This window comes from Herpailurus yagouaroundi, unplaced genomic scaffold (genome assembly GCF_014898765.1).
Source record: "Herpailurus yagouaroundi ecotype Mexico unplaced genomic scaffold, PumYag 197, whole genome shotgun sequence".
Lineage (NCBI taxonomy): Eukaryota > Metazoa > Chordata > Mammalia > Carnivora > Felidae > Herpailurus > Herpailurus yagouaroundi.
This window is the reverse complement of record NW_024412428.1, coordinates 26,834,064-26,859,300: the sequence shown is the minus strand read 5'-3', so window position 1 is coordinate 26,859,300 and position 25,237 is coordinate 26,834,064. Positions and strand designations below refer to the sequence as shown.

Genomic DNA, 25,237 nt, shown 5'->3' with positions numbered 1-25,237 from the left:
GAAAGAAAGAAAGAAAGAAAGAAAGAAAGAAAGAAAGAAAGAAAGAAAGAAAGAAAAGTAAGAACCGTGTTATCCAGAGGGGAAGGGGCAGTAAGGGTTGAGGCCAAGTATTTTGGTGGCGATAGTCAAAATTCTGCCATCAATCAAGAAAGGCTGTTAATAAAGGGGATACACTAGAGAGAAAATGATCACATATGTGTGTATAGAGTAGGGGGAAGGTAAGAGAGGCCAGCTATACCCATGGAAGCATAAAGAAGGGAAAACGCTTAGAAGACAGACCCAATGGCTGAATACTGCACAGGTTCAAGGGTAAAAACAGATCCTCTAATATCTACTCAAGCTATGTACCACTGCAGATATTTCCTGTTTGAGGCTAAGTATCTCAGTTATCTAGAACATGTTGTTACCATATCCCGGGGCATACGTTCAATTCATTCACCCACCCATTCATTTATTCAGCAAACATCTGAGATCCTCTAGTTACCTACCAAGCACTTCACTGATTGCTAGAAATATATGATTAAGACAGCCCTTGCCCCTGATGGGATCAGTCTCTAGGGAGAGAGGAAGATAAGCAGATAATTATCCTATGCAAGAGCGGTATGGATGACAGTACGGGGACATAGTAAGTAACCGGGGCCACGGTAACTAACCCGGTAGGTACAGTCAGGGAACACCCCCAAAGGAGACAACATTGTCACTAGGTCTTACACGATGAGTCAATGCTTGCTCCTCACTTCAAAGGCTAGGGCGAGTGCTAAGTGAGGATGGGTCAAGAAGGACAGTGGATGCTAAGCCAGGTGGTGAACTTCATACTGTAACCTGAGGAGGCATATCTGAGTAGGGTTTGTTTGGGAGAAATGACGAAGGCTTGAGTGAAGGCAGAACAGTGAAACAGAGGCGGGAGCAAGGAGTCATATGATGGGGCAAGCTGATCGGACAGGTGGCTGAATTGCTATGAGGAAAGAAGGGGGGAGACTAGCATGCCTCAGGCTTGGGAGACACCTCAGCAACCAGGAAGACAAGCCCAGGGGGAGGTGGGAGAGAGAACATAAGGGACCTGCTTGGAACACACTGAATTTGACATGCCTGAAGGTCATCCAGATGGAGCTGAAATACAGGTGGGGGGTTCAGAAAGAAGTCACGACTCAGAGACGCGTCTTAAATTTTCTCAATTTAATGCAATTTCATGCAGTTGTATTCTTTTCAATGGGCTAACTGATTAAACGCAAAACTAAATGTGGCGAACTCTCTACTTCTTAATAAGTTTTGTACTTTCTCTGCAAATAATACCAAATAGTAAAGAACCCCCCCCTGCCCCAAATAAAAATAAAAAAAACCTTGTAACTCCGATTAGGTTTGAAAAACACTCTCAAGGTTTCTCCATGGCTCAGTTTCCTTCTCTCATTTCTGCAGAGACCGCTCGGGAACCAGCCATGTCTCTTGCAAATGAAAGTTCTTGGGCACACGAAAGGACTCGGAAAGAGTGCTTGGATCAGCAGGAATCCATCATTAGGGAAAAACCACCTCAAAGAGTAGGGCTTAATGAATGTGATTCAAAGGCAGCAGATTTTCAAAATCATAAATCAGGATGACCGCTGGTACTGGTGTCCCAGGTAAAGACCAGACCCTCTTCGTCGTCTCCAACAGGGAACGCCGAAGAGCAAGCTGACTGCCACTCAACAACCCCCCCCCCCCAGTGTAATTAATACTACGGGTCCTCTACCCAATAAAACTGCAAGTAGTTACTCACTAAACTCAATCTTTAAAGTTCTACCTAAAAGCTCAGAGACGACATAAACCGTAAACAAGGCGGCCCTGGCATTTGTTCCAAAAAGCAGCTTACAGAAGAACAAATTCAAATCACCCCAGCCCATGCCTTTGCCACCCTAGTGGGCCAGCTACTTCTGGTTCTAAGGCCACATGTGAGCCTGGGTCAGGTATACGCTCAAACATTTTGGAAGTACTATCAACAGAAAGAGCTCAGTCAGAAAATTTCTTTTTTCTTTCTTTCTTTCTTTCTTTCAAAATTTTTTGAAGTTTATTTATTTTGAGAGCAGAGAGAGCAGAGGAGGGGCAGAGAGAGAGAGAGGGAGAGAGAGAGAATCCCAGGCAGGCTCCATGTTGTCAGGGCCGAGCCCGATGTGGGGCTTGAACTCACGAACCGTGAGATCATGACCTGAGCCGAAACCAAGAGTCAGACACTCAACTGACTGAGCCACCCAGGCGCCCCCAGAAAATGTAAATCTATCCTTCACACCTTACAAATCTATCCACCCCCCTCCACCCACCATCAAATTCTATGCTTCAAGTGTTTTGCCTAAATTAGGGATTTGGAGAATCATGAAAAACTCAAAAGTGCTTTTTCATAATTATGCTTAAGTGTCAGTCTTCGATGTCATAAAGGAGTCCCTGACATATATCCAGCAGGTATAAGTGAACTTATAAGGAAGGATAAACAGAGCTTTGATCAAATCGCTAATCACTCTTTGCAGCTGCAAACCCCTTGTTAAAAGATTAGAAATTGCAAGCGTTTATTTGAGCAAAAATCAATCAAATTAGGCAGTGCTGAATGGTAAGAGCCCTCCACTGACTGGCAGGAGCCGGGAACAGGCCACAGGCCTTCACAGGAAAAAGGCGGAAGCAAAGCAAGGCAAAGCAATCGTGGATCGGTCACAGCTTAAAATCTAGTTGCCTGCCTGCGACTGGTTGTCCTTAGGTTTCAGTTTTGTAACTTTTAGGCATTTATAGGCTTGGATTTGGGTTCGCTGATGGACACCACCACGACATCAGGGCCCCCTCCGTCTGGTGTTCCCCTTGCTTAATGAAGAATTTAACATCCCAGTAGTGATTATTCATTATCTTGTATGTGTGCACATAAAGAGGCACTACACAAGCGTCACACGCACACGCATGTATATATTCTTCAGAATTAAAAAAATCCGTAAGACTAAGTAATGTAACAACTTTTTTTTTTTTTTTTTTTTTAGTACTGTCCCCTACCTCAAAATGTTTGGCCATCTGCTGAATTCAGAGCACACTTCTCACCTGACAGAAAACATGACACGTTATCTTTAGAAGCACTTGTGTTCAGTTTTCGGGAAGGAAAGCTCGGCACGGGACATCCATTCACCCAGAAACAGGCCACATTTAAACAAGCTCTCTGGGAGGGACCAGAGTGCCAGGCACAAAACCTCAGATTTCCGGGCTGCACGAGGCTCCTGAATTCTGAGCTCCGGGGCAGAAAGGCCTCGGAAGCAAGGCAGACGGAGGTAAGGCTCCTCCAAGGAGCACAAGCCCAGACCTTTCTCTTCCTTGTCCCCTGACTACCTACTTCCTCAGTCCTCCATGTTGTGTTCCAGCTAAATAGCTGTGAAACAGCCTTCAATCCATTTAGTGTTGCAAATGTCTGGAGACGCTAAGTCCTTATACGCAGTAGCTTTGCCTAAATAGAGCACCTCAAACAAATCTTCAAGCTCAATTTTTTGTTTTTGTTTTTTTAATTTTCTTTTTCAACGTTTATTTATTTTTGGGACAGAGAGAGACAGAGCATGAACGGGGGAGGGGCAGAGAGAGAGGGAGACACAGAATCGGAAACAGGCTCCAGGCTCTGAGCCATCAGCCCAGAGCCCGACGCGGGGCTCGAACCCACGGACCGCGAGATCGTGACCTGGCTGAAGTTGGACGCTCAACCGACTGCGCCACCCAGGCGCCCTCGATTTTTTGTTTTTAATGTTATCTGGGCTCATCATAGAGCCTGACTCTGTAGGGTTCAGAGGAAATTTGATTTTCCTTTAAGGGATAACATCTTTTCCATAACCTCTATGAAGAGCTCATAAAAGATGTTCTAAGGCACGTAACAAATGAAATAGTTGACTTCCCCCACCCTGGCTGGTTCCTGTTGCTTTGAAATACTAAAAGCTAGGGTAGAATTGATGAGTCTGGGCTCTGGACTGAAAACTTACAACAGAGGGAATGTAGTAAGTGATTCGGGCTCTCAGGACACCCACAAGAGCAAGACAAAGCCAGAGGGAGGAGCAGTTAGTGTCGGACACAGACAGGGGAAGCTGCTAGAAGAGATTCCCAGAGAGATTCCTGCCTACTCAGTCTGGGTCCTGAGCAAACAGGAGCCTGCCAGTCAGTCTGGCAGGAAGCCCAGGAAATAGAGAATTAACACGGTCAAACCCATCTATTAGGGAGGCATGGACTGGAATTTCAAGTTGAGGAGGAAAAAGGGCATTCTGGGGTTTTCTCCTGAGATGAAGAAAAAGAGCATTGCTGCGTGACACCGTGAATCCATTACAGCGTGTTAAACCCGAGGCCACGACACCACAGGCGGGCATCACCTTTCTTAACATCCTGGCTAGATGAGGCCGGATGTTTAGTTCTTTGGGGGAATGTGGACGGAGACAGAGAGAAAGTGGCGATCAAATTATTTATATATATAAAAAAAAGAAATCGGATGCTTTTAGCAAATTTCAAGCAAGCACGGAATGGTGACATTATTCAAATAAATGGTAAGATACTAGGTGGGCGGTGACTTCTTAAGCTTTGTATAAATCCCAATACATTTCAGGAACTGGAGATCCCCTTATTAATACATATATTCAAATATTCTGAGAAGTATCAAAACAAAAATCTCTGAGAATATTATAATTTTAATGGTTCCTTATAACACGCAGCATTTATTAGTCTTTTAAAATCCAATAAATCCCCCTGCCTAGATTAGCCCTATTGACTAGATAAAAGTGATAGATGTATTCAAGAAAAAAGGAATAAAATGAAAAGTAAAAGGTTACCTTCCCATTCTGGCTGCCTCCCATCCAGTTTCTCTCTTTAAAGGTAACCACTCTTTTTTTTTTTTTTTTTAATTTTTTTTTTTCCCAACGTTTTTATTTATTTTTGGGACAGAGAGAGACAGAGCATGAACGGGGGGAGGGGCAGAGAGAGAGGGAGACACAGAATCGGAAACAGGCTCCAGGCTCCGAGCCATCCGCCCAGAGCCCGACGCGGGGCTCGAACTCACGGACCGCGAGATCGTGACCTGGCTGAAGTCGGACGCTTAACCGACGGCGCCACCCAGGCGCCCCGAAAGGTAACCACTCTTAACAGATTCTGGCATCTCCATCCAGGGAAAAATCTTACGCATGTAGTAGATAGACCGTGTCTATCCTTTGTTTTTAATTACAAAAAGCATAACCTTTCTTCACTTACACAAAAATGCTGACATTGTATATACTGTGCTGAAACTCGCTCTCACTTAACATATCTTGGAAATCTATTCGTATGCATGTTAAAGGCACTTCATTTCACCGCGCTTCCCTTTTTTACGCTTCGCAGGTATATTGCACCTTTTACAGATTGAAGGCTTGTGGCAACCCTGTGTCGAGCAAGTCCATCAACATCATTTTTCCAACAGCATTCGTTCGCTTCATGTCTCCGTGCCACGTTTTGGTCATTCTCGGTAATTCATTGCAATACTGCAACCTCCTCATCATTACTGCACTTGTTACGATGACCATTGAAATTGCTTTGGGGCACTGCGAACCACACCCATATAAGATGGCAAACTTAATCGATAAACGTGAGTGTTCTGATTGTACCACTGACTGGCTCTCCCCCCATCTCTCTCCCTCTCCTCAGGCTCCCTATTCCCTGAGACACACCAAAGTTGAAATTGGGCCAACGAACAACCCTATGATGGCTTCTAAGTGTGCGAGTGAAAGGAAGATCCAATCGATGTGGCAAGCTTCACTGTCGTCTTATTATAGGAAACTGCCACAGCCAGCCCAGCCTTCAGCAGATATCACCCTGATCAGTCAGTGGCCATCAACAGCAGACAAGATCCTCTGCCAGCAAAGAGATTACAACTCTCTGAAAACTCAGGTGATGGTTAGCACTTTTTAGCTACAAAGTATTTTTAATTTAAGGTATGTACATTTTTTTAGACACGATGCTATTGGACGCTTAATAGACTCCAGTGCAGTGTCAATATACCTGTTATATACACTGGGAGCCCAAAATATTCATTTGATTCACTTTATTGCAATACTCATTTTATTGTGGTGGTCTGGCACTGAACTCGCAATAGTTTGGGGGTATTCCTTCGTTAATCAGGTTGTAATGAACATCCTCAGACATGTCTTTGGGCTTTTTAAAATAATGTTTTAAGTTTGTTGATTTTGAGAGCGAGAAAATGTGAGCAGGGGAGGGGCAGAGAGAAAGGGAAAGAGAGGGCGAGAGAGAGAATCCCAAGCAGGCTCCACACTGTCAGCATGGAGCCCGACAGGGAGATCCAACTCATGAACCGTGAGATCATGGCCTGAGCTGAAACCAAGAGTTGGACGCTTAACCGACTGAGGCACGTGGGTGCTCCTGGACATTTTTATATAAATGTCTTTATAAGAAATTCTTGGCAGTGGAAAAGATAACAGAGTATCTGAATTTAAAAAAAAATGTGTTTAACGTTTATTTTTGAGAGAGACAGAGACAGACCGCCAGAGAGGGAGACACAGAATCCAAGCAGGCTCCAGGCTCCGAGCTGTCAGCACAGAGCCCAACGTGGGGCTTAAACCCACGAACTGTGAGATCTTGCCCCGAGCCGAAGTTGGATGCTTAACTGACTGAGCCCAAGAGTGTCTGAATTTTAAATTTTTGAGAGCTATTGCCAAATTGCACTTTAATTTCATGCCCACTAAGTTTTGTTTTTCAGATTAACTGGAAGTTTGTACCTTTTGACCCCCTCTCCCCATTTCCTGTACCTCCACCCTCTGCCTCTGGCAACCACCAATCTAGTGGACTGTTTTAACAAGCTTTCCAGGTCACTCCAACGAGTGCTGAAGTTTCAGAACCTCTCCTTTAACATCTCAAAATAAATAAACTAATAAAACATGATCTCCTTTAAACTTCCCAGCGATCCTCTGGGGCTGGTGCTTCCATTATGCCCGTTTCACAGATGAAGAAACAGATTCGCAGAGAGGGGTAAACACTTGTCCAAGGTCGCATACTTAGCAAATGGTGAAATTCAAAAGGGACCCATGATTCTAATCCCCTCTCTCTCTGTAGACAGGGAACGGAGGCCCTGAAGGGGCTTCCCTAGGGAGCGGAAATGCATTCACCTAACTCCAAATTACGCACATCCAACCCCTTGAACAATGCAGGGATGAGGGCCACTGACCTTCCCCTGGTCAAAAATCATGCGTAACTTTTGCCTCCCCCAAAACTTACTAGCCTCCTGTTTACCGGAAGCCTTACTGATAGCAAACTGCTGATTGACACATATTTGGTCTGTTATATGTGGCACATCCTGTATTCTTAACAATAAAGGAGGCTGGAGAAAATACAGAGTACTAATGTATTGCATTGAAAACATCTGTGCACCAGCTCAGGTCAAACCCGTGTTGTTCCAGGGTCAAGCGCATTTATAAACGTTTGTATATGTATTTACACTTATGGGCCAGAGTCTTCTGAGCACGGTGGAGTGTAACATCCAGACACCGTACTAGGGGCTGCAGATTCAAAGATCCTTCTGGTTCTCGTAGCCCTGGGGGGAGACAGCCGTACACGTGATTGAGTCATGGTGGGAGAAGCAGCTTGCAGAGAGCATCCAAGGAGGCAGGAAAGGCTCCAAATGACCCTTGGTCCATTAGGTAGGTAGAATTTTCTAGAACCCAGGAGCCAAATATTTGAGATTGTTATGGGGCAGGAAGCTGACGGACCGTTTTCCAAAAGTGTCCCGAGGAATCCGAGAGACGGAGAAGCGTAATAGGCGCCTGGAAAAGCCCCCTGTTTCTTGCATGTCTACCAGACGGGAAGGGGCTTCGCTCAGTGTGTGCCCTTAGCACGGGGTCATCTAAAATCCACTCTGCCCTACTTTTGTTCATCACTGTTGCTGAATCCTACGCCTCAGCAGGGGAAACCTGAGGAGGTGGGGCCGGGCTGAGGGAGTGCTTTTAGGAATGCAACACTGTGGGGAGGCACAGGAGTGGGGAGGGAGAGCCAGGGAGCCCTTGTTGTTGGGAAAGTCTTAGTTCCACCACTAAGTGGCTGTGTGGGCTGAAGAGAGCCTCTGTGTTTGAGTTCCCAGGCAAAGGGGGATGGGCTATAGTCCTTTGTTTTCTGTTGTAAATTTATGTATTTATTTAAGTAATCTGTACACCCAATGTGGGGGTTTGAACCCATAACCCCCAGATCAAGAATCGCACGCTCTTCCAACTGAGCCAGCCAGGCGCCCCTGGACTAGTTATTTCTAAATATCCTCTCTAGCTCTGTGATCCTACAGAAGATGGTTCAGCAAGCTTTCTCCGCAAAGAAATAGTAAATATTTTTGGCCTCGTGGATCATACATCTACCCTGCCGGAGAAGGAGTGCGCAAACCCTAAGCAGTTTATGTCCTTAATAAATAGAAGTCCTCTCACTTTGTGGCTACTGTTTCATGATCTGCCCCGGGCATAGTTTTCCTTTGTTTGAGCCTGGACACCAACTTGGGACTTCTTTCTCGGTTGCACATAAAAGTCCAGAACACGTCATCTCTGCCTTAAAGTGACTTTACAGACACCTCACTCTTCCTTGGATCTAGTTTGAAAGGTTTAGCCGAGTCTTGGCTTTAAAAAGTTTTTGTGGGGAAAAAAAAAAGGTTGCATGTGGATTCTTTCCAAAGCAGCTCAGAGACTTTTTCCCTCATAGTCTGTTCCCCTCCTGCCCCACCCCCTACCCATGACCACTCCCCACCCCTCCTCCTTACACTTAGTCGAGGCTTCCTTTCCAGTCCCTACAACTGGGCTCATATCAAGATAGCAGGGCTTCACCTCTAGCTCCTGAAAGTTCTATCTTTCCTGAATTGCTCTGCTTTACTTAGCACATCCTATGTTAGCTCTTAAAATCTAGCCTTCCATGGCTCCTCATTGGTCCAGAGGGTAAGGCTTAATTTCTGTCTCTCATTTTGCTACCAGTTAAAAAAAAAATCATGTTAACATTGTAGTGGTATTACTTGGCTCAGTAGATATGTTTTCAGTGAGACTGAGAGATCCAGAAAAGGCTCAACACTCAGATCTGGCAGGCTTCCAGCATCCTCTGCTATCAGCTTTGGTATCCTGTGAAACAGAAAATTCTGTGCTCATTCTTGATTTGAAAGTTTTTATTAAAAAAATATTTTCACGGGGTGCCTGGGTGGCGCAGTCGGTTGAGCATCTGACTTTGGCTTAGTTCATGATCTCACAGTTCGTGAGTTCGAGACTCACATCACAAACCCGCGGTTCATGAGTTTGAACCCTGTATCAGGCTCTGTGCTGACAGCTCAGAGCCTGGAGCCTGCTTCGGGTTCTGTGTCTCCCTCTCTCTGCCCCTCCCCTGCTCATGCTCTCTCTCTCAAAAGTAAATAAACATTAAAAAAAAATTTTTTTTAATGTCTTCTCTGGACATTTATTCCCTGAGCGCAAATAGATACTTTTTTTTTTTTTAATGAAAATAATGTTTCCAGCACTTAAAGCATTGGCAAATATAGTCATCAGTATGATTTTGAGGAGAAACAGAAAACCTGTCGAGTTGCTAAAGCAGTTATGGGGAATTTTTTTCTCCTGGATGAACGATAGCAATGACGACCACAGACACGGAAAACATTTTAACACTTCATAAAATTCTTTTCCGACAGCGGGAACATAGAAGCCAAATTTCCCTTGGCAGAAATTAAAAAAAAAAAAAAAAGGTTTAGCCGAGATGTTCCTAAGAAGTGAAGGGTTTCAGAAAGAGCTTTTCAGGCAGAAGAAACATGGATGGTGACACCATCCAGAAAGAGGGGTCGTGGTCCACGGAAGACCAGAAACCCCTCCTATTTCACTCAGGTGCTTAGTGCCCTGCCTGGTATGTAACAGGGACCAGTAAATACTTGTGGATGAATCGCATCATTCATTCAAACACCTGAGGTGTTACGGTTTTAGTCAAGAAAACAGATGAGAGTGGCCAGGGAAGGCGCCGCCTCTCTGACCAGAATCCTGCCCTGTCTATGGTCTGCCCCACCCCCGGGTGCATGCTGCCCACGCACTCTTAGGGTCGAAATGGGGCTTGAAACCCGCAGTGCTGCGTGCAGACACAACGTCCCCCCAGTGAGGCAGAAAGGGGGCACATGCATGGAGGGATATGTGACCTACTGTTCTGTGCTCAGCTCAGGAGCCTTGGCATCCTGGCTGGGTCCTGGCAGATGCTTGCTCCATGTAGATATTAAGAAAAAAAAAAAAAAAAAAAAAGGATCAGAGTCAATGATATGATAAGGACTGCTGGGTTTTCACAATGAAAATGGAACTGAGGGGACTGTCTGGTCAAGCCCTTTCACTATAGAGTAGACGAGAAAACCAAGACTCAAGAGGCTGAACTGACTTTACGAAAGCCACCTGGCTAATTGATGGTCGAGCTCGGCCTAGAACGAGGATCTCTTCATGCTACGTCAAAAGCCTCTCCTCTGTCTGCTGTTTTCAAGGTCTAAGATGAGGGTGATGCCATTTCCTATCATAAATATATAAAACAAATTTGCATGGTAATTCTAACCTCTCCGGCCTCCAGGTTGAAGTGATGTAAGAGGACTGTAATACCACCTGCGGCACGATTCTCAACAGAAGTATATTCTGCGTATGCTACTTGAAGGAGGATGGCATATGAGAGCCAAGTCCACTGGGATCATGGCGTATTCAAACACCCCAACATTTAGAATGTATTCTGCAGGTTTTAGGTTCCAGGCCAAATTCCAATGCCACCCTCATTTCTGTCTACGGTCTTTGATCAACAGCTGAAGGTTGTACTGAGGTCTTCGATACGCTTAGACCCCGGGGTTGATGTTCCCTGGCGAGGTGGGGAAGGCGAAGAGTAAACGGCCTCTGTTTCTGTTTAGTCTAAAATCTTACTAGAAGAAAAAAACGAAAACCCCAAAACCTGACGCACAGAAAATAATTAGAAAGGAATGAGATATTCAAGTGCTGCAGAAGGCAGGAGACGGGGACAGGGGGTGTGGGTTACACGAGGAGGAAGTGTGACAGACGCGAGGTTCCAGTTCTGGCACGGGGCCGAGGGAAATACCTGAGGCGAGGGACGTAGCATAGGCACCAGTGTGGAGGGGGGAGGAGGGCAGGGCTAGAGGCAAAGGCTGCATTTTGTAACCAGACCGCAGCATTTGTATTCCATGTGGAGCCAACACAGAACGTCACTGAACGCTTCTTCAACTCCACCTGTGTAAGCTATAAATTTACAGCTATAATATCCTCCTCTGATCATTTTCGCTGTTCATGGAAGCATCCCTACCCACGATGACAGAGAGCAATCTGGACAAGGAGAATGAGCCAAGCGTCTTGGGTTCTAGTCTGCCCCCAAATTGCTGAATGCCCAAGGCCTATCGCGTCTGCCCTGGGATCTCAGTTTCCTCCCCTATAAAATGAGAGGGTTTGAACCAATGGGTCTCTGGCATCCTCCAAGTTCTGCTTTGCAGTCCCGCTCATTATATTTATGGCACGTATCCTTAAATTAATATTAATAAACCCTTCTCCATTGCCTTTCCCCCACGTTGCTCCCTTCCTTCTCTTCTCTCTTACTGGGAAGCTTGTTGGGGAAGTACCAAAGTGGGAATATCATGGAGTGTTTAAATTTTCATTAGACGTGTGTGTGTTGTAACAAGGCATGCACAATTGATCATCTTGGCATGCATATTAATAATTGAATGCTGTGGTACATGCTTCCTGAACTCGACAAACAGCTCCTCTCTGAGCTTCGAATTGACAAGCTTTCCTCATAACTGCAAAACTGGAAATGGGCAGGCCTATGGAATATACATTTTTGAAGGGCAAAGAAGACCAAAACCCCAAAGTCTCTCAGTCGGAAAAACTGGGGAGGTTTCTGCCACATGGACAGGCTAAGAAATGACATAAACATGAGTCAAGGATGACATAAGGGTGAAATGTCCTAAGGGTGAAATGAGTCACCTGTGCTGACGTTTTTTTTTCTTTTGTTTCTATATCCAGCGGATGAGATCTACCCAGCTGGCCCGGAAAAGACGAGAGAGCCCCAGCTGCCACACTGGGATAGATGGCATCCTCAGCTAACATCTTTCGTAACTGCACATCCATGGTCAGAAGTGAAAAAGGATCCCAAACGAAAGTGAATGGATGCTGAACTCCCCAAACTCTTGGTTGCGTCAGGTGCTGCCCCTTGAGGCCTGAAGCCAAGGTTCGGATGGAAACGATGCCTACTGGATTAGATTTAATAGCTGGTCCTGGGGTGAAGGCCAGAGATAGGAGTGAGGTGAGAACCTGAACAAATGTCCACATAACGGAAAACCAACAGGGCTAGGAGGTAACTCCCGGACCTCGATGTAAATCTTGAAATAAATCACAACTTTCTCTTTATGTTATTCTTCGTGGCTCTTGATTTCTTTTCCCCTTTTGAGCAAATGCTACCTGCTCAAATATGAAAGCCAGGAAAGTATGGCTAGCAAAGTGAGGAGATGGGTGCCTCTTATCCAGTTTAAAGGACTAACACTTAATGAAATTTTCCTTCTCCTATTTCCAGTAAAATCTACGCAGGGAGCCAACCTTTTGCCATGCTCGGAGCTTTGTAGAAATGTGCCTGAACTTCCCGGAAGTTGTTAAATGAGCCCTCCCTTCAGGACACCAGGCCAGCCCCACCTGCTGTGATAAGCCAGTTCATCAATGTACCTGCTTTTCCTATGGCCTCAGAACAATTTCCTGGCACTCGTGGCTTTCCAACAGAAAGGCCACCATGGAATGCCGTGGAGAAGGGCACCGGCACTGTGGAGATCTTTTACATGGGAGGGTGCACTCATGCTAACTGCCAAACAACTAGATTTCCAGCCACTCGGGAGAAAGAAAACTGAGCTGCCATTCCTGAATTTTAAGGCTAAACAATCATGATCTAATTCGAAATGGGAAGGGCAGGATGTGATTCCTGGGGTGTTTTCCGGAAGTATTCGTGCAGGTCAACGGGAGTACGGCTGGTTCCGCTTTTGGAAAATGCAAGCAAGCATGTCAATCTGTGTGGACTTCCGCCGTCATTATGTCAGAAGCAGCCCCCTGTACGGACACCGACCCCGTCTCACCATGCCGAACTGCGTGGGGGTAAGCGGAGAAAACGTGGTTGAGACCAACGTAACTGCCCCAGACATGAAACGAGATGTGTTTAACCTTCGGAGGGTGATGAAATGTGCACACACCTAGCAGCTTGGCCACGTTGCCGCTACTATTTGCGTGATGACAGGTAGGCTTCGGCTCCCCTGTGCATCTGGGGAGTAGTCATCTTTGCAAAAGCACACGGGAAAGAGTGGGAAAGTCTGAGGCTGTTCACTGGGACGTGCAATCTTCCTGTTCTACCCTAGAGCCTTGATTCCAGCTCAGGCTCCCCTCTAGCTCTCTCTCACCTTCAAGGTGTCCTGACGGGGCCCGCGAAGGCCCCTCAGGTCCGCCATGGCTGGGATGGGCACCACGGAGACAGCACTGTGGGCTGGTGGCGTCCACTGGGACTTTCTAGTCTCTGCTGGCTGCTGAAATACTTCCCCAGAATTAAAGTCCGGGGCTGAGGGTAGGGGGGTGTCTCTCACGGACAGGTTGTGGGACAGGTAGGACTGAGGAATGCCAACATGAATTCTTCTGCTGACTCTTCCACGCAAATACCCCCCCAGCCTGCTCCGGGGGGTCCGGTAAAGTACAGCAGTTCCCGCCGAAAGCACAGCTACTGGGCTTCTCGATCTGTGTGATTACACCTGCAGAGTCGAGGCCCGGGACCCCCGGACTGTGCTGCTACCGATACCAAACTACTCTCCAAGGTCCCTGGGAACTTCTGAACGGTTTCAGGCTTCCTTCCTCCTGCCCTTCCCATTACTCACGCACTCACTTACTCATCATCCTGTTCCTATGTTCCAGACACTTGGGGTGCGTGGAAGACTAATCAGCAAAAGCCGACGAATTATCACACTGCTGCACATTTGCTAAGTGCTCTGGAGGACCTTGAACTCGCAGTGGGTGGTGAGCCTATGGGGGAGGGGGTGTGTTGAAAGGCCTCTCCGAAGGGTGGGCTCTCAGCCAAGACCTAAAGGATGGGAAGGATTCACGCACGTGGAGTGGGGGGAAGTGCAAGTCAGACAGAGGGACAGAGGTGCAAAGGCTCTGGGGTGGGAGTTGGTTCTGAAGGGCTCAGCAGGAGGGAGGCCCATGGGGAGGACGCGTGGAGAGTCGAGGGAAGACGGAGCTGAAGAGGCAGGTGTGGAGAGCCCGCGGGCTGCGGAGGGAATATTATTCGTGCAATGGGAAGCTACTCAAGGGGCTGAAGTGGGGAGATATGATGTGAATCCCACTAGGCGACGTATGAACAACAGATCGGACAGGAGTAAAAGTGGGATGGGAGGGGCCGCGTATGGCAGGAACTGCAAAATGCCTCTGGGCAGCCATCCAACCCCCCCCCCCCCCGCTCCTTCTTTACTCTGAGACCTCCGGTTTTATTCTGGGCAGCAATGGGTCCCTTCAGAAAAGCATATTTCCCATTTTCCTTGTAGCTAGGCACCAACACGTGTAATAATTCTGCACAACGAGACAGAAACGGAAGGCTGTTTGGGGTTCTTTGGGCAAGTTTTGCTGTCTCGCTCTGAAGGTGCAACCCTGTCCTCTTTCTTCTCTTTCCCCTTCTTTTTATCTTGCGTGATTTGAGCCTGTAAAAAAAGACATGATGGGGGCCTCCTCCTTCCTTCTTCCCTTCCCCCTCTTCCCCTCCTCCCTTCCTCCTCCTCCTGCCTCTTCTTCTTCTCCCTCCTCCCCTCCCCTTACTTCCCTCCTCCTCCCTCTCCTCCCCATCCTGGCTGTGGGGTGTGGGAAGAGTTCTTCAGGCCTGCTTGTGGCCAGATGCTTGCTCATCCAGAGGTCCCACAGCAGGAAGCGCATTGTTGCAACAGACCTCAACCTCATGGTCCAATTCAGCCTCGATTTATCAGGAATACAGTGCTGATGTTTGGATCCCCCAGCCTAGGCCAGCTCACCCCTGGGTAATGTTAGGCACGTGGCGTGGCATTCTTTCAGCCACAGGATCTGGGCCTCTTTTTAACACATGCTTCTTCCCACGGGTATTGCCAAAGAACACGAAACCTCCCTATTCTAATGCGTGGTTCCCTTCCTACCTTCGCTGTTGGAGTCAAGGGTTGAGTCTTCCCTGCCAGGTGGGACAGTGAAGTCACGGGAACGAAAATATATTATGAAATTGATGCTGGTGAGCAAGAGGTACCCAGAATATCCCAGTGTTCAGGCACCTGGTTTGCCATCACTCTGCAGGGGCTGTGTTTTTAAGAGTCGAGTGGCCTTTCCGTCTCTTCCTTTTCTCCATTACCAATCCAGCCTTACCTCCCCTCCACCTGCTAATCCATGCTGCACGGCCCTCCTTTTAAAGGGGGCATCGATATTATTGTTTCTCATCCTATCCCTAGTAACCCTAACTTCAGAACTGCTGGACAGACACGGTCACGTGAAGAAGGGTCATCCCTCAGAGTAGGAATCACGAGAAGGTGGTCTGAGAATGGCCTGAGGAGACAGCACTTCTGTTCTTTCCTATGCCTTTTCTGTAAAGACAGGTGTCCCGGGTTGATCTCACACTGCATATTTGGTCACCTATCAGAGTTCACGTTGGAGAGTTTCTTACGTATTTTAATGCTGCCGCGAAAAAGGCCTGACAACAGAGTCACAGAAAACCCTTTTCCACTCGACAGCCTGGTTTTTCACGCCCCTCTCTCTTCTCATCCGAACAGATACATTATCCCTTGGGTTTGCACCAATGAAATAGGCGCTCGACGTTTTGGCACGTTATATCATTGAAAATAATACTTATTCTCAGAATGAATATGTAAATCGCGTATAGCCCCGTCCCACATGGCACCCTGCACCTGGTATGGGATGGAGCACGGCATTGTTACAGTGTCATTCGGTGGCTTTTACCGACCCGGGGAACATCCGCAACTGTAATGCATTATGCCACTGTGATGTTAACTACAGACACAGACAGAGTGCCCATAAAAAAAATATACGCCCTTTTTTTTTGAATAGAGCCCTGGGTAATTACCCCGACTATTGTTCTATGAGCAAGCCCATTTAGACCCCTTCATCAATTTAGGGTCTGGACATGAAAAATCACCAGCATTAAGCGGTTAAGGCAATCTGCTTTCCAGATGAAGAAAGGACAAAAAAATAATACTGCAGAAAACCCTCCTCTACTCCTGAGTTGCCCATGTCGACAGCCAGAGCTCACCTCAAATAAAGGATCCTGGGGAGGAGTTTTTCTGATGATACCTTCATCCTAAACAGAGCTCAAGGACAATGTGTTCGGGGTCTGCTTCCTACTGTCCCAGCACTGGGAGGACACACAGGTCTGTGGGGACGGCCCCCAGGTAAAGGGTGGCCACTCTGCAGGTGTGCTGTGAGCTGCGGTGGGTCCAGCAGGCACAGAAGCATCTGGGGCCCTGCCCTGGTGGCCGGGTTTGGTGTTCTGAGGAAAAGCTACAGAAATGTTGCTCACCTTGAGAAGTAAGCTCTCAGGGCGGGGTCCGTGTTCCTCCAAGTTGCCACAGAACATGAAATCGGTTATGAGGTGTGCCATTTGATATGGAGTAAAATGGGAAATTATTGATCTACTTACCCCCACATGAAAACAAAAACTAAATGAATACAAAAGAAAAGGCAAAACCACAGCAAAACAGATGGCCCCCCAAATTTTACTTACATTGGGTGAGGATTCCAGTTAAGGCATTTTTAAAATTCTCCTTGGCTTCTTCCATCTCCTGCTCATGGGTGGCTTTTTCGTTCATCAGCCGTCGGACATGGCTATTGGCTGACTGCACCATGGAATAGAACTGGTTGGCAGAACGCCGATTAACTTCCCCTCGCTCAATCCAGGAGAGTAGCACTGTGATAGCCTCTGAAAACTTGCTATCATCTGGAAATGGAAAACCACCAAGTACAAATCATGCCAAGGCAAGGACACGTACTTTACTCTGGTTCTTCTCAAAAGACAGAACATGGACCATCTTAACGGATACATCTTTGGAACTTGACAAATTAGCTTCCCTAAGGCTAACCGTGCTAGCGTTTCTTAGCCTTCCCTTTCACATCTGACTCTATGGTGTCACAGAGCCATCCAAGAAATACTTGGTAGCTCACTCTCTCATCTACCAACCCGGTGAGCTTAGCTTTAGATCTGTTCTGGGCATTCTTGGTAACATGGCGCACCAAATCCTGATTTCTCTTTCTCAAGAGTGGCTCAGAAAACTGTCATTAACCTATTGGGTCCCTACTGCATTTTTCAAGATTCTCTTATCAGATCTATTATACAGTGAAACTAGTTGTATGACTTAGATTCAGCTGAGTTAGTGGCAAAATATGGATGACAGATTAGACTATTTTAAAACCGGATGTAACGGAAGATATTGTTCCCAAAGTGGTTGTAGGAATTAGTTCTTTTTCTGCTCCGGTTCAAAACTAGTTTCGCTTTACATTTAATAGAGCATCTTCGATTCAGCTGAAAAACAAAACATTTCCTTGCTTTCAACAAAAGAGGGCTTGTTCCCTGAGTGGTCAGTGTTCTCTGTGGAACCCATCTGGAAGCCTACTAGAGTCCACTTGAACTTGGTTCGAGGTATGTGTGTGTTGTGGAGGGGGTGGGGTGCACGGAGTGGGCAATGAGGTTCCACCTGTAAATAAATGATAAAGTTTATCTGAAAGAAAACAAGTAAACTTGCCTGTTTGGGAATGGTTACTGGAACAGACCTGTGTTGTATGGCTTAGAAGTAAGGAAAAAAAGCAAGTCTGAAGGTAATTAAGTTAATTAGAACTGGAAGCTGTATGTCAATTATCACAACATTAATCGATCCTACTGCTGAAGGCTCACTGCGTACTTCCCAGGCAAACTGGAGGGGAGAAGTCTTCCACCTGAATTTTTCTACCCTTGGAACATGTGACTTAAGGAAAATATCCTACATTTTTCCAGAAAACAAGGTAGATTCTGAATTCTAAAAATTGGGAGCAAAATTACACTGGACGATTCAGATTCTTACGAATTTATTTGGTAAATACTGAGTGCCTATTATATTCCCTCTCCTGGAGGAACATCAAAAACCTCCCTATGCGTTGTGTGTGTGTGTTTGTGTGTGCATTTATTTCCTATGTTATATATTGTGCATATATGCATACAAACACATATACATATATCCCCCCCAGATGACTGGACGGAGCGTGATTCATGTTTGGTAAAGGAGTTCTATTTTATCTCATTCACCAGATGTTCTTTAATCAACCACTGTTGTTGGCATGTTAGACAGCATACAAAGCCTTCGTTCGTGGGGGTGATTTGTGAATTTCATAGTGCGCCGTAGAAACACCATTAGTACCTTTTTTGCCAGAGTCCCTTTCCCAGACGGGGGCACAACTTCCTTGCTGTGGCTGTTGCTTGCCCAGAGGTACGCACCCGGAACGAAGGCAGGGTCAGCCTGACCCAGGGTGCGTGGAGCGTGCTCTGCTTTTTCCATGGTGGAAGTAGTGATCAGACACACGCTACCCATCAGCACCCACCCAGGCCCTCTCCCCCTGAGGCGGAGGCAGTCTGGGGTTGGGGATCAAAGCCTTTTTTCAGGGCAAACCTGCCCCCCTCTGCCCTCACACTTGGGCCAGAGGAGAGAACTGGCCCACTGGGCACCCTGCGAGGGAAAGACGCCCTTCCTCGAAAATCTCCAGGCACAGGCACAGAACACATGCGGGCAGTCTCACAGCTGGCTCATCCAATTTTGTTAACTCCAGAATTTCAGGCTGAGCTCAACCCTCGGTGAACTCCAGCTGCAGTGGTTTCTTATCTCATTTCATGGACCGGAGCGGCTTGTGTAAGATAAAATCCATCATACAACTTAACATTACGTTCAGCCCATGGAGAGGCCCATAATTTAGCATTATGTTTGTGAGAGGCCCACTGTGACCGTTACAGTCAGAATAAATTTTGCCTCCCGCGCATACTCGCTACCTCTCTCCCCGCCAATAGATGTTAGGAGAATGGACCTCCCAAAAGACAGCATGAATAAACCTAACACTTATAAGAAGTCTTTTTTTCCTCCCCTCTTAAAAAATAACAACAAAAAAGAAAACACTGACTTCATGTACCATTTTTCGCCTTTCCTGGGACTTTTATCTGTATATAACACAGAGGGGGGAAAAAACCCTCTAAGATTTTGTTGTCAACCTTACAAGGAGATAGAACATCCCCGTTCCATCCATCTTTCCCTCCTGTTACTGGTTGTTCTTCCTTCTCTTGCTTGTGGTAACTCAGTTCATAAATACACTAATTTACTGTCAGGGAGAACACACTTAAAATTTAAAAATGTGTGTTTGCTCAAATGACCTGAAAACCAAACTTTATTTTTCTTCCTGTCTAGGACGGAGGGCATAAGTTCACCAGCAGATCAGAGTTAATTGATAGTTTTCAGAAAGAGAAACAGCAGTTTTAGGACTGGGCAATTGAAAATATACAATTTAAAAAGTAAGCAGGGAAGAGACTTGCTCACATTTTAACAAGTGTTAAAAAATATGTAGCACAAGTCAATAGCACGCAAAATTCCACTAGCTTAGCTTAAAAGATGTATGTAGTTTCGAGAACTCCCAATTTCATCCTCATTTCTGAACTTTCTGAAACTTCCAGGCCAATATATAATTGATGTACTGACATGCAAATTAAATGGGAAAACATTAGTTAAGGCACAATCGGTAAGTTCGGTCAATATCTGTTGCTACGTAAGAAGTGACTTCATATTAATTAAGACTAACTCAGCAACTCACTCTGAATGGCTACAGAAGTGTATTGGGAGCGGTCATTTTCAATATCTAACTGTAAGTTCAATTTTGGATTCAGTGGAAAGATCACTGAGAAAACAGAAAACAATATAAACTAATTTAAACAGGATTTAGACGGCAGCATTATTAAAGCTATTCATGTGAAAAGAAATTAACACTGCTCATAAAAATCACATCAAAGATGCATTTACAAAAATTCCAAATACTTCCTGTGAACATGCTCAGGCATAACTCTGAACACGGGTGCAGTTTAGAAACTAGAATGGGCAGACGTGCCTTTTTCCACAGCAAGAGCTGGGGAAACTGCCGTATTAACGGGCGAATATGGACCATTTGCTCCTTAAAAATTGTGCAGTGTTTTCTAACCAGGGTCCTTACCACGTCACACCTGGGTTACCGCACATGTCTGCTCCATGGCTTTTCTTGATTTGCATTTTCCCCTTCATCCCCCGTTCCCTTACCATTCTCCTCTTTGGTGAGCACCATGGCCACGCCTCCCCGCCTTTCCGTGCTCTGTGTGCTCATTCCAGGAGCCTTCACGTTTCTGGACACCTGGATAACTGTTACGTTTCCCTCAAGATTCAGCCTCAGTGTCTTTCATCAAAGCAGCTTTTCTGTAACTCTACCATGAATTGGGGCGTCCATGTGCTACGTTTTCACAATTCCCTCCATATCCTTCTACTAAAACATCAGTCACTCTATATAGTCAATGGTTGGCTTATGGATCTGCCTCCAGTTTTGAAGGGCTAACGTGAGAATGAAACTTCTAAAACATACTGCAATCTTCTGGTCACTCTGAGTTTTTCGCTTGGCAATTTATCTATATTTGGTTACACTATCTAATAGACTTGCAGTGATTCTCGCTAGAGAGCCACAAATTCAACGGTCAGAAGTTCGGAAACATCAGTTAGTAATCAACATTTTTTAAAGCTTATTTATTTTGAGAGAGAGAGAGAGAGAGAGAGAGAGAGCGAGCACTGTCATTGCAGAGTCAGATGCAGGGCTTGAAATCTGAAACTGTGAGATCATGACCTGAGCCTAAGCCACACGCTTAACTGACTGAGCCACCCAGGCGCCCCAGTAATAAACATTTTAATTTCATGTTAAAGAGTGTTTTCACATTGTCTCCCAGAGATAAAAGTTCTCTGGCACTTAGGCTAGCTGGTCCTTTTATCCTTCAGGCCTCTGAGGACATCGCCACTGGCAATGAAAGTTAAGAATGATGTCAGATAATCACAGAGAAGCAGAGCCTTCTGCAGAAAGGCGCTAACCAGCTTATCAAATGACTCAAAAATCTTTTTGAAAGCATTTTTAATTCTGGGAAGATAATGATTGTTTTTAGTTTTGTGAGGAATAAATAATATTGTAATGACTATTATCCCTTTACTGTCACTACCTGAATCCCATACCCATCTCATTTTGTTTTCTGGCTCCTTCAGACTTCATCAACCTCCTTCTCTGTCCCTCTCTTCCATGTTTATTGAGCACCTGTGACATAGGAGGCACTTCAAAAACTGCATATGGGATAAATCTTCGCCATTCAAAGACTAAGCTTGAGCCTCATTTGGGAGCTCCTTGAAAATGCAGACTCACCCTGACTCGGGCTTCCTGATTCAGAATCTCCTACTCCAAGTGATTCAAAGGCACATTAAAGTTTTGGAAGCACTGGAAGAAATCAGTCAATGAAAACCAGGGAAACTGGCTGGGAGCTCATCTATGTTAAAAGATCACGAGACCTTGACATGGAAAGTGCCACCTGAGATAGTGGAGGTTACTGAAAGGGTTTGATGTGATTCTTCTGAGCTCTGTGAATCCCTGTCCCTAACCTCCCTGCCCCCATTTAAAGAACAGGTGCTTAAACATCCGTCATCCCTGTCCCAGAAAAGAAAATGTGAAAAAAATGTCAAAGACTTGGAAATGGGCATAGAGACTACTGCAGATCTTTGTAGCGGAATCCTGGGCATGGCCCAGAAGACCCTCTCCATCGCCCCCCAGCCCCCAGAATTATCTGATTCTATAGGGGAATGAATCTTTAATTGCCTCTGACTAGGCTATCTTACAACCCTTTAGGGACAGAACATAGATTGTGGAGAGCTGATAACAATGCAAATAATTCTCCATAACAACACAGATGAACTATCGTCCAGTAGAAAATACCAATCATTATAAAGCACATTTTCTTTTGAACCAGTTTTAACGCCTTACTGATTCTCTCATTAATGAATGAGTTAAACAAAATCATAAGCACGTGTCAATTTTATATTTGTAAGTTATGGTTCCACTGCCAGAGCATGCTTCAGCCACCTTTGAACTGTAGCTCCTCAAAGGCCAGGTCCGTGCAATAGTTGCATGTGTCACTCTAGGACAAGGACACAGAGCCCAGGACTCAGCAGGTGGGAACGTGGTGAACTTCAATCAAAGTGACAAACCGATAATCAAGGGGAAAAAGGCCTCAAATGGGTAAGCAGGTATTTTTCCCCCTTTGTGTGCAGAGGGAGATCTGGCCTTGATTTTCAGAACAATAGGTAGGATGAGAGCCAGGCCATGAGCACTGAATATGAAAAGTTAGGCGGGCTGTAGTACCCTTATTTATGGCTGGGTCTATAAAGGAATAACAGGAGAGGAGATCAGTGTTTGAATAACATATCCCAAGAATGAGATAAGAGGAAGATGTTCTACAACACAATTTTTTCCTCCAAAAATGGGGATACAGACACACGTACACACACACACACACACACACACACACACACAATCTCCCCCAATTACTCAGTACCTGTAAAAATGAAAAAAAATTAAGGGAGGGGGTGGCAATATGAAAATGCACTGATTATTCCTGCTTTGGGGTCATGCGAAACGTTTCTAGGTGAAACGGCCTGTCTTGCCTCTGTGAAGGTCAGTGACGCCCACGGAAGTGATTCTCCAACAGCCTCCTGTGCTTATTTCCTCTGCCCTAAGACGGAAGCCTGGCTTTTAGCTAATGGAACTTCCACTTGGCTTAGAGCATTATTGATTTTTACTTTCTTGGAACCATAAATATTGACAACCGCCACAGCAAAATGCCGGCAGCCCTCCCTCCCCCTGTCCCCCTGGCAGGCTGACACCGGGCCATTCTGTATGCAAATCAGAGCCTAGCCCTCCGGAAATTATGAATGCGGATCCCAGGAGAACTGAATTCATGATGACACATCAGGGGATCCCAAGGGCACTGCTTCAAAGCTTTGTCAAAACTTCACCTGATGGCACAGAGAAACTCTTCATTTCATCGCATAATGAAAGATTATGCGAAGCTTTCCAAAGGGGGGAAAAGTACACAAAAACTTTTAAATGCTCTTGCCAGGAGAAATCTCCAGTGAATGAGGATATCATCTTTCTCACCGTCTAATCAATCTCTTCCTTCCCCAGTCCAAACACAGGGTTCCTCCAGGGGTGGATGGTCTGTGTTAGACACACTGAAATTCATTATCTCATCTGCCTGGTGCTACTGTTTCCAATAAAGTGTAATTATGGTGTTATTGAGCTCCTGCTCACTTTCTCAAAGCCATGCTATAAACTTTGGGTCTGTGAGCAGTTACTTCCCAGTCAGTCTTCATTAAGTTGAATTGTCTCAGAACAATGTCTATTTAATCAGCAGGGTGCCCGCTAATTTTCTTTTTTAGAATTTGTATTAACGCAACAGACGCTGCCTTAGACACTACACAATTACAACTCCAAGTTTCCTCCGCCTTCAAGAAGGCCCCGTGGCCATAGAATCTGGGGTTAGCTGGTTTCAGAAGATCTGCCCCCTCACCCCGTCACTGTCCAGTTGGGTCCCGAGTCACTCCTGGGAAGGCACGGGGCACTTCTCACACACGGTAGTGGGAAGTATACGGTGCTTTGTAATTGCCTCTATCATTCCAGAAGCCTAAACGCTGTGAAGTAGAGGCTTGCATGCTGTTGTCTTCCCTGTAGTGCTTAGCAAGGTCCCAGATATATGGTAAAGAGCCCCACAAGTGGGATGATGGCTGCCTGCACATTTCCGATCACGCCCGTTGGCACCACTGCCCAGAAATGCAACATACTCAAGAGATCCAAATAGCTGAGGAAGAGAGAAAGGAATTAAGCATTTACTATGTGCATTGTTTTAACCCTAGGCAGGATGCAGTGGAGGGCCTTGTGGGTCATACATAGGGTTGGCTTGTACACATGTTGCTAGATGAAGCTGATTTTCCAAAAGGAAACTGCAAGAATAAACAAGTACAATGTAAAATGGGGGAAAATGGAATAAACCTAAGAGAGTATGATTTCTCAGGGGAGGGGAAAAAAAAATCAAATCCAATTAGGTATTTTCAGATTGCATTTCCATTTTCTTTTTTATCCAGGCTTCTTTACCTTGTGTTTTGACTGCATTTTTTTTTTTTTTTTTTTAATCCCTACATCAATGAAATCATCTTCAGGGCAGCAGTTTCCTTGGCTCCTCCTGTCTGGCTTTGCAGCGTTATAAGGAGCATGGAGTGGATTTCCTCTCTGAGGCAGCCAATTTCCTAGGCAATTAAATGCTGTTTATATTCCAAACTCTGTGCTTGGGTTGAAATTGTCAAGCTTGATATTACCTGACTGTTGCCTGAGATGTATCCCCAGCTAGTTCATTCTACTGTAACTGCCATCTATTAAATTTTCCAATCTGTTCTCTCAAGGGATCACACAGTACTTGGCAAAGGTGCAGCTTCGAAATTCTGCAAATTATACTCATCTATATAAATATATATTTTTGAAATGGCAAAGCTTGCAAATTACTTCACCAAATTGACATCCCAATCTGTGATCCTCCAGCAGAGAAGGCAATGCCACGTTCCTCTTACATGCACAGACATTTCCGTGCGGGTTTCTTAAAAAGAACAGGGGGATGCCAGACTTCTGTGAAACTCCTCTAAGAGGTCACAGAACCACGGTGCTAGTTTTTGTCACGTCTAGGTGTAGCGCGTAAGCCGATAATACACAATGTACAGGATATTAAAGAAAAAAAACCCAATTTGTTCCAAAATCCACATTCCTGGCTGAGGATGTAGTTCTTTCTCCTCCTGGCCACTCCCTGTGATTTGTAGCCTGAGTGGAAAGGGGAGATGATGCCTGTATTTGCACTGTGTATGCTTTTTGTTGAAGGGACAATGACCTATGTGTTTATGTCTGTAAGACAGGCCCTTTCAGAGCAGCACAACAAGCAAGACTGGCCTGGTGGTCACAGTGGGGCATTTCAGTCACAATTGCAGCTGATTAGGGGTTCTCAAGGCCGGACCGGGGGAAAACGGCTAGAAGCTAGAAGCCCGTTTCAAAACAATTCTCGGGGTGCCTGGGTGACTCAGTCGGTTAAGCGCCTGGCTCTTGATTTGGGCTCAGGTCAT

The 25,237-nt window shown here is 45.7% G+C and overlaps 1 protein-coding gene and 1 long non-coding RNA gene across 14 annotated transcripts in view; one reads left to right on the top strand and one right to left on the bottom strand.

Moving 5' to 3' along the window:
* The window catches only part of ENOX1 (ecto-NOX disulfide-thiol exchanger 1), a 555,199-nt gene that overhangs the window by 124,707 nt on the left and 405,255 nt on the right, over positions 1-25,237 (bottom strand). For all 13 annotated transcript variants that reach the window (XM_040448509.1, XM_040448518.1, XM_040448516.1 and 10 more), the window contains one exon: positions 16,747-16,959. In XM_040448509.1, the coding sequence (XP_040304443.1) occupies positions 16,747-16,959 (213 nt within the window). The remainder of the gene's footprint in view (positions 1-16,746; positions 16,960-25,237) is intronic.
* LOC121013005 (uncharacterized) lies at positions 4,502-5,187 on the top strand. The gene is made up of 2 exons (XR_005782455.1): positions 4,502-4,842; positions 5,096-5,187. It is a non-coding gene; the product is annotated as an uncharacterized LOC121013005 (long non-coding RNA).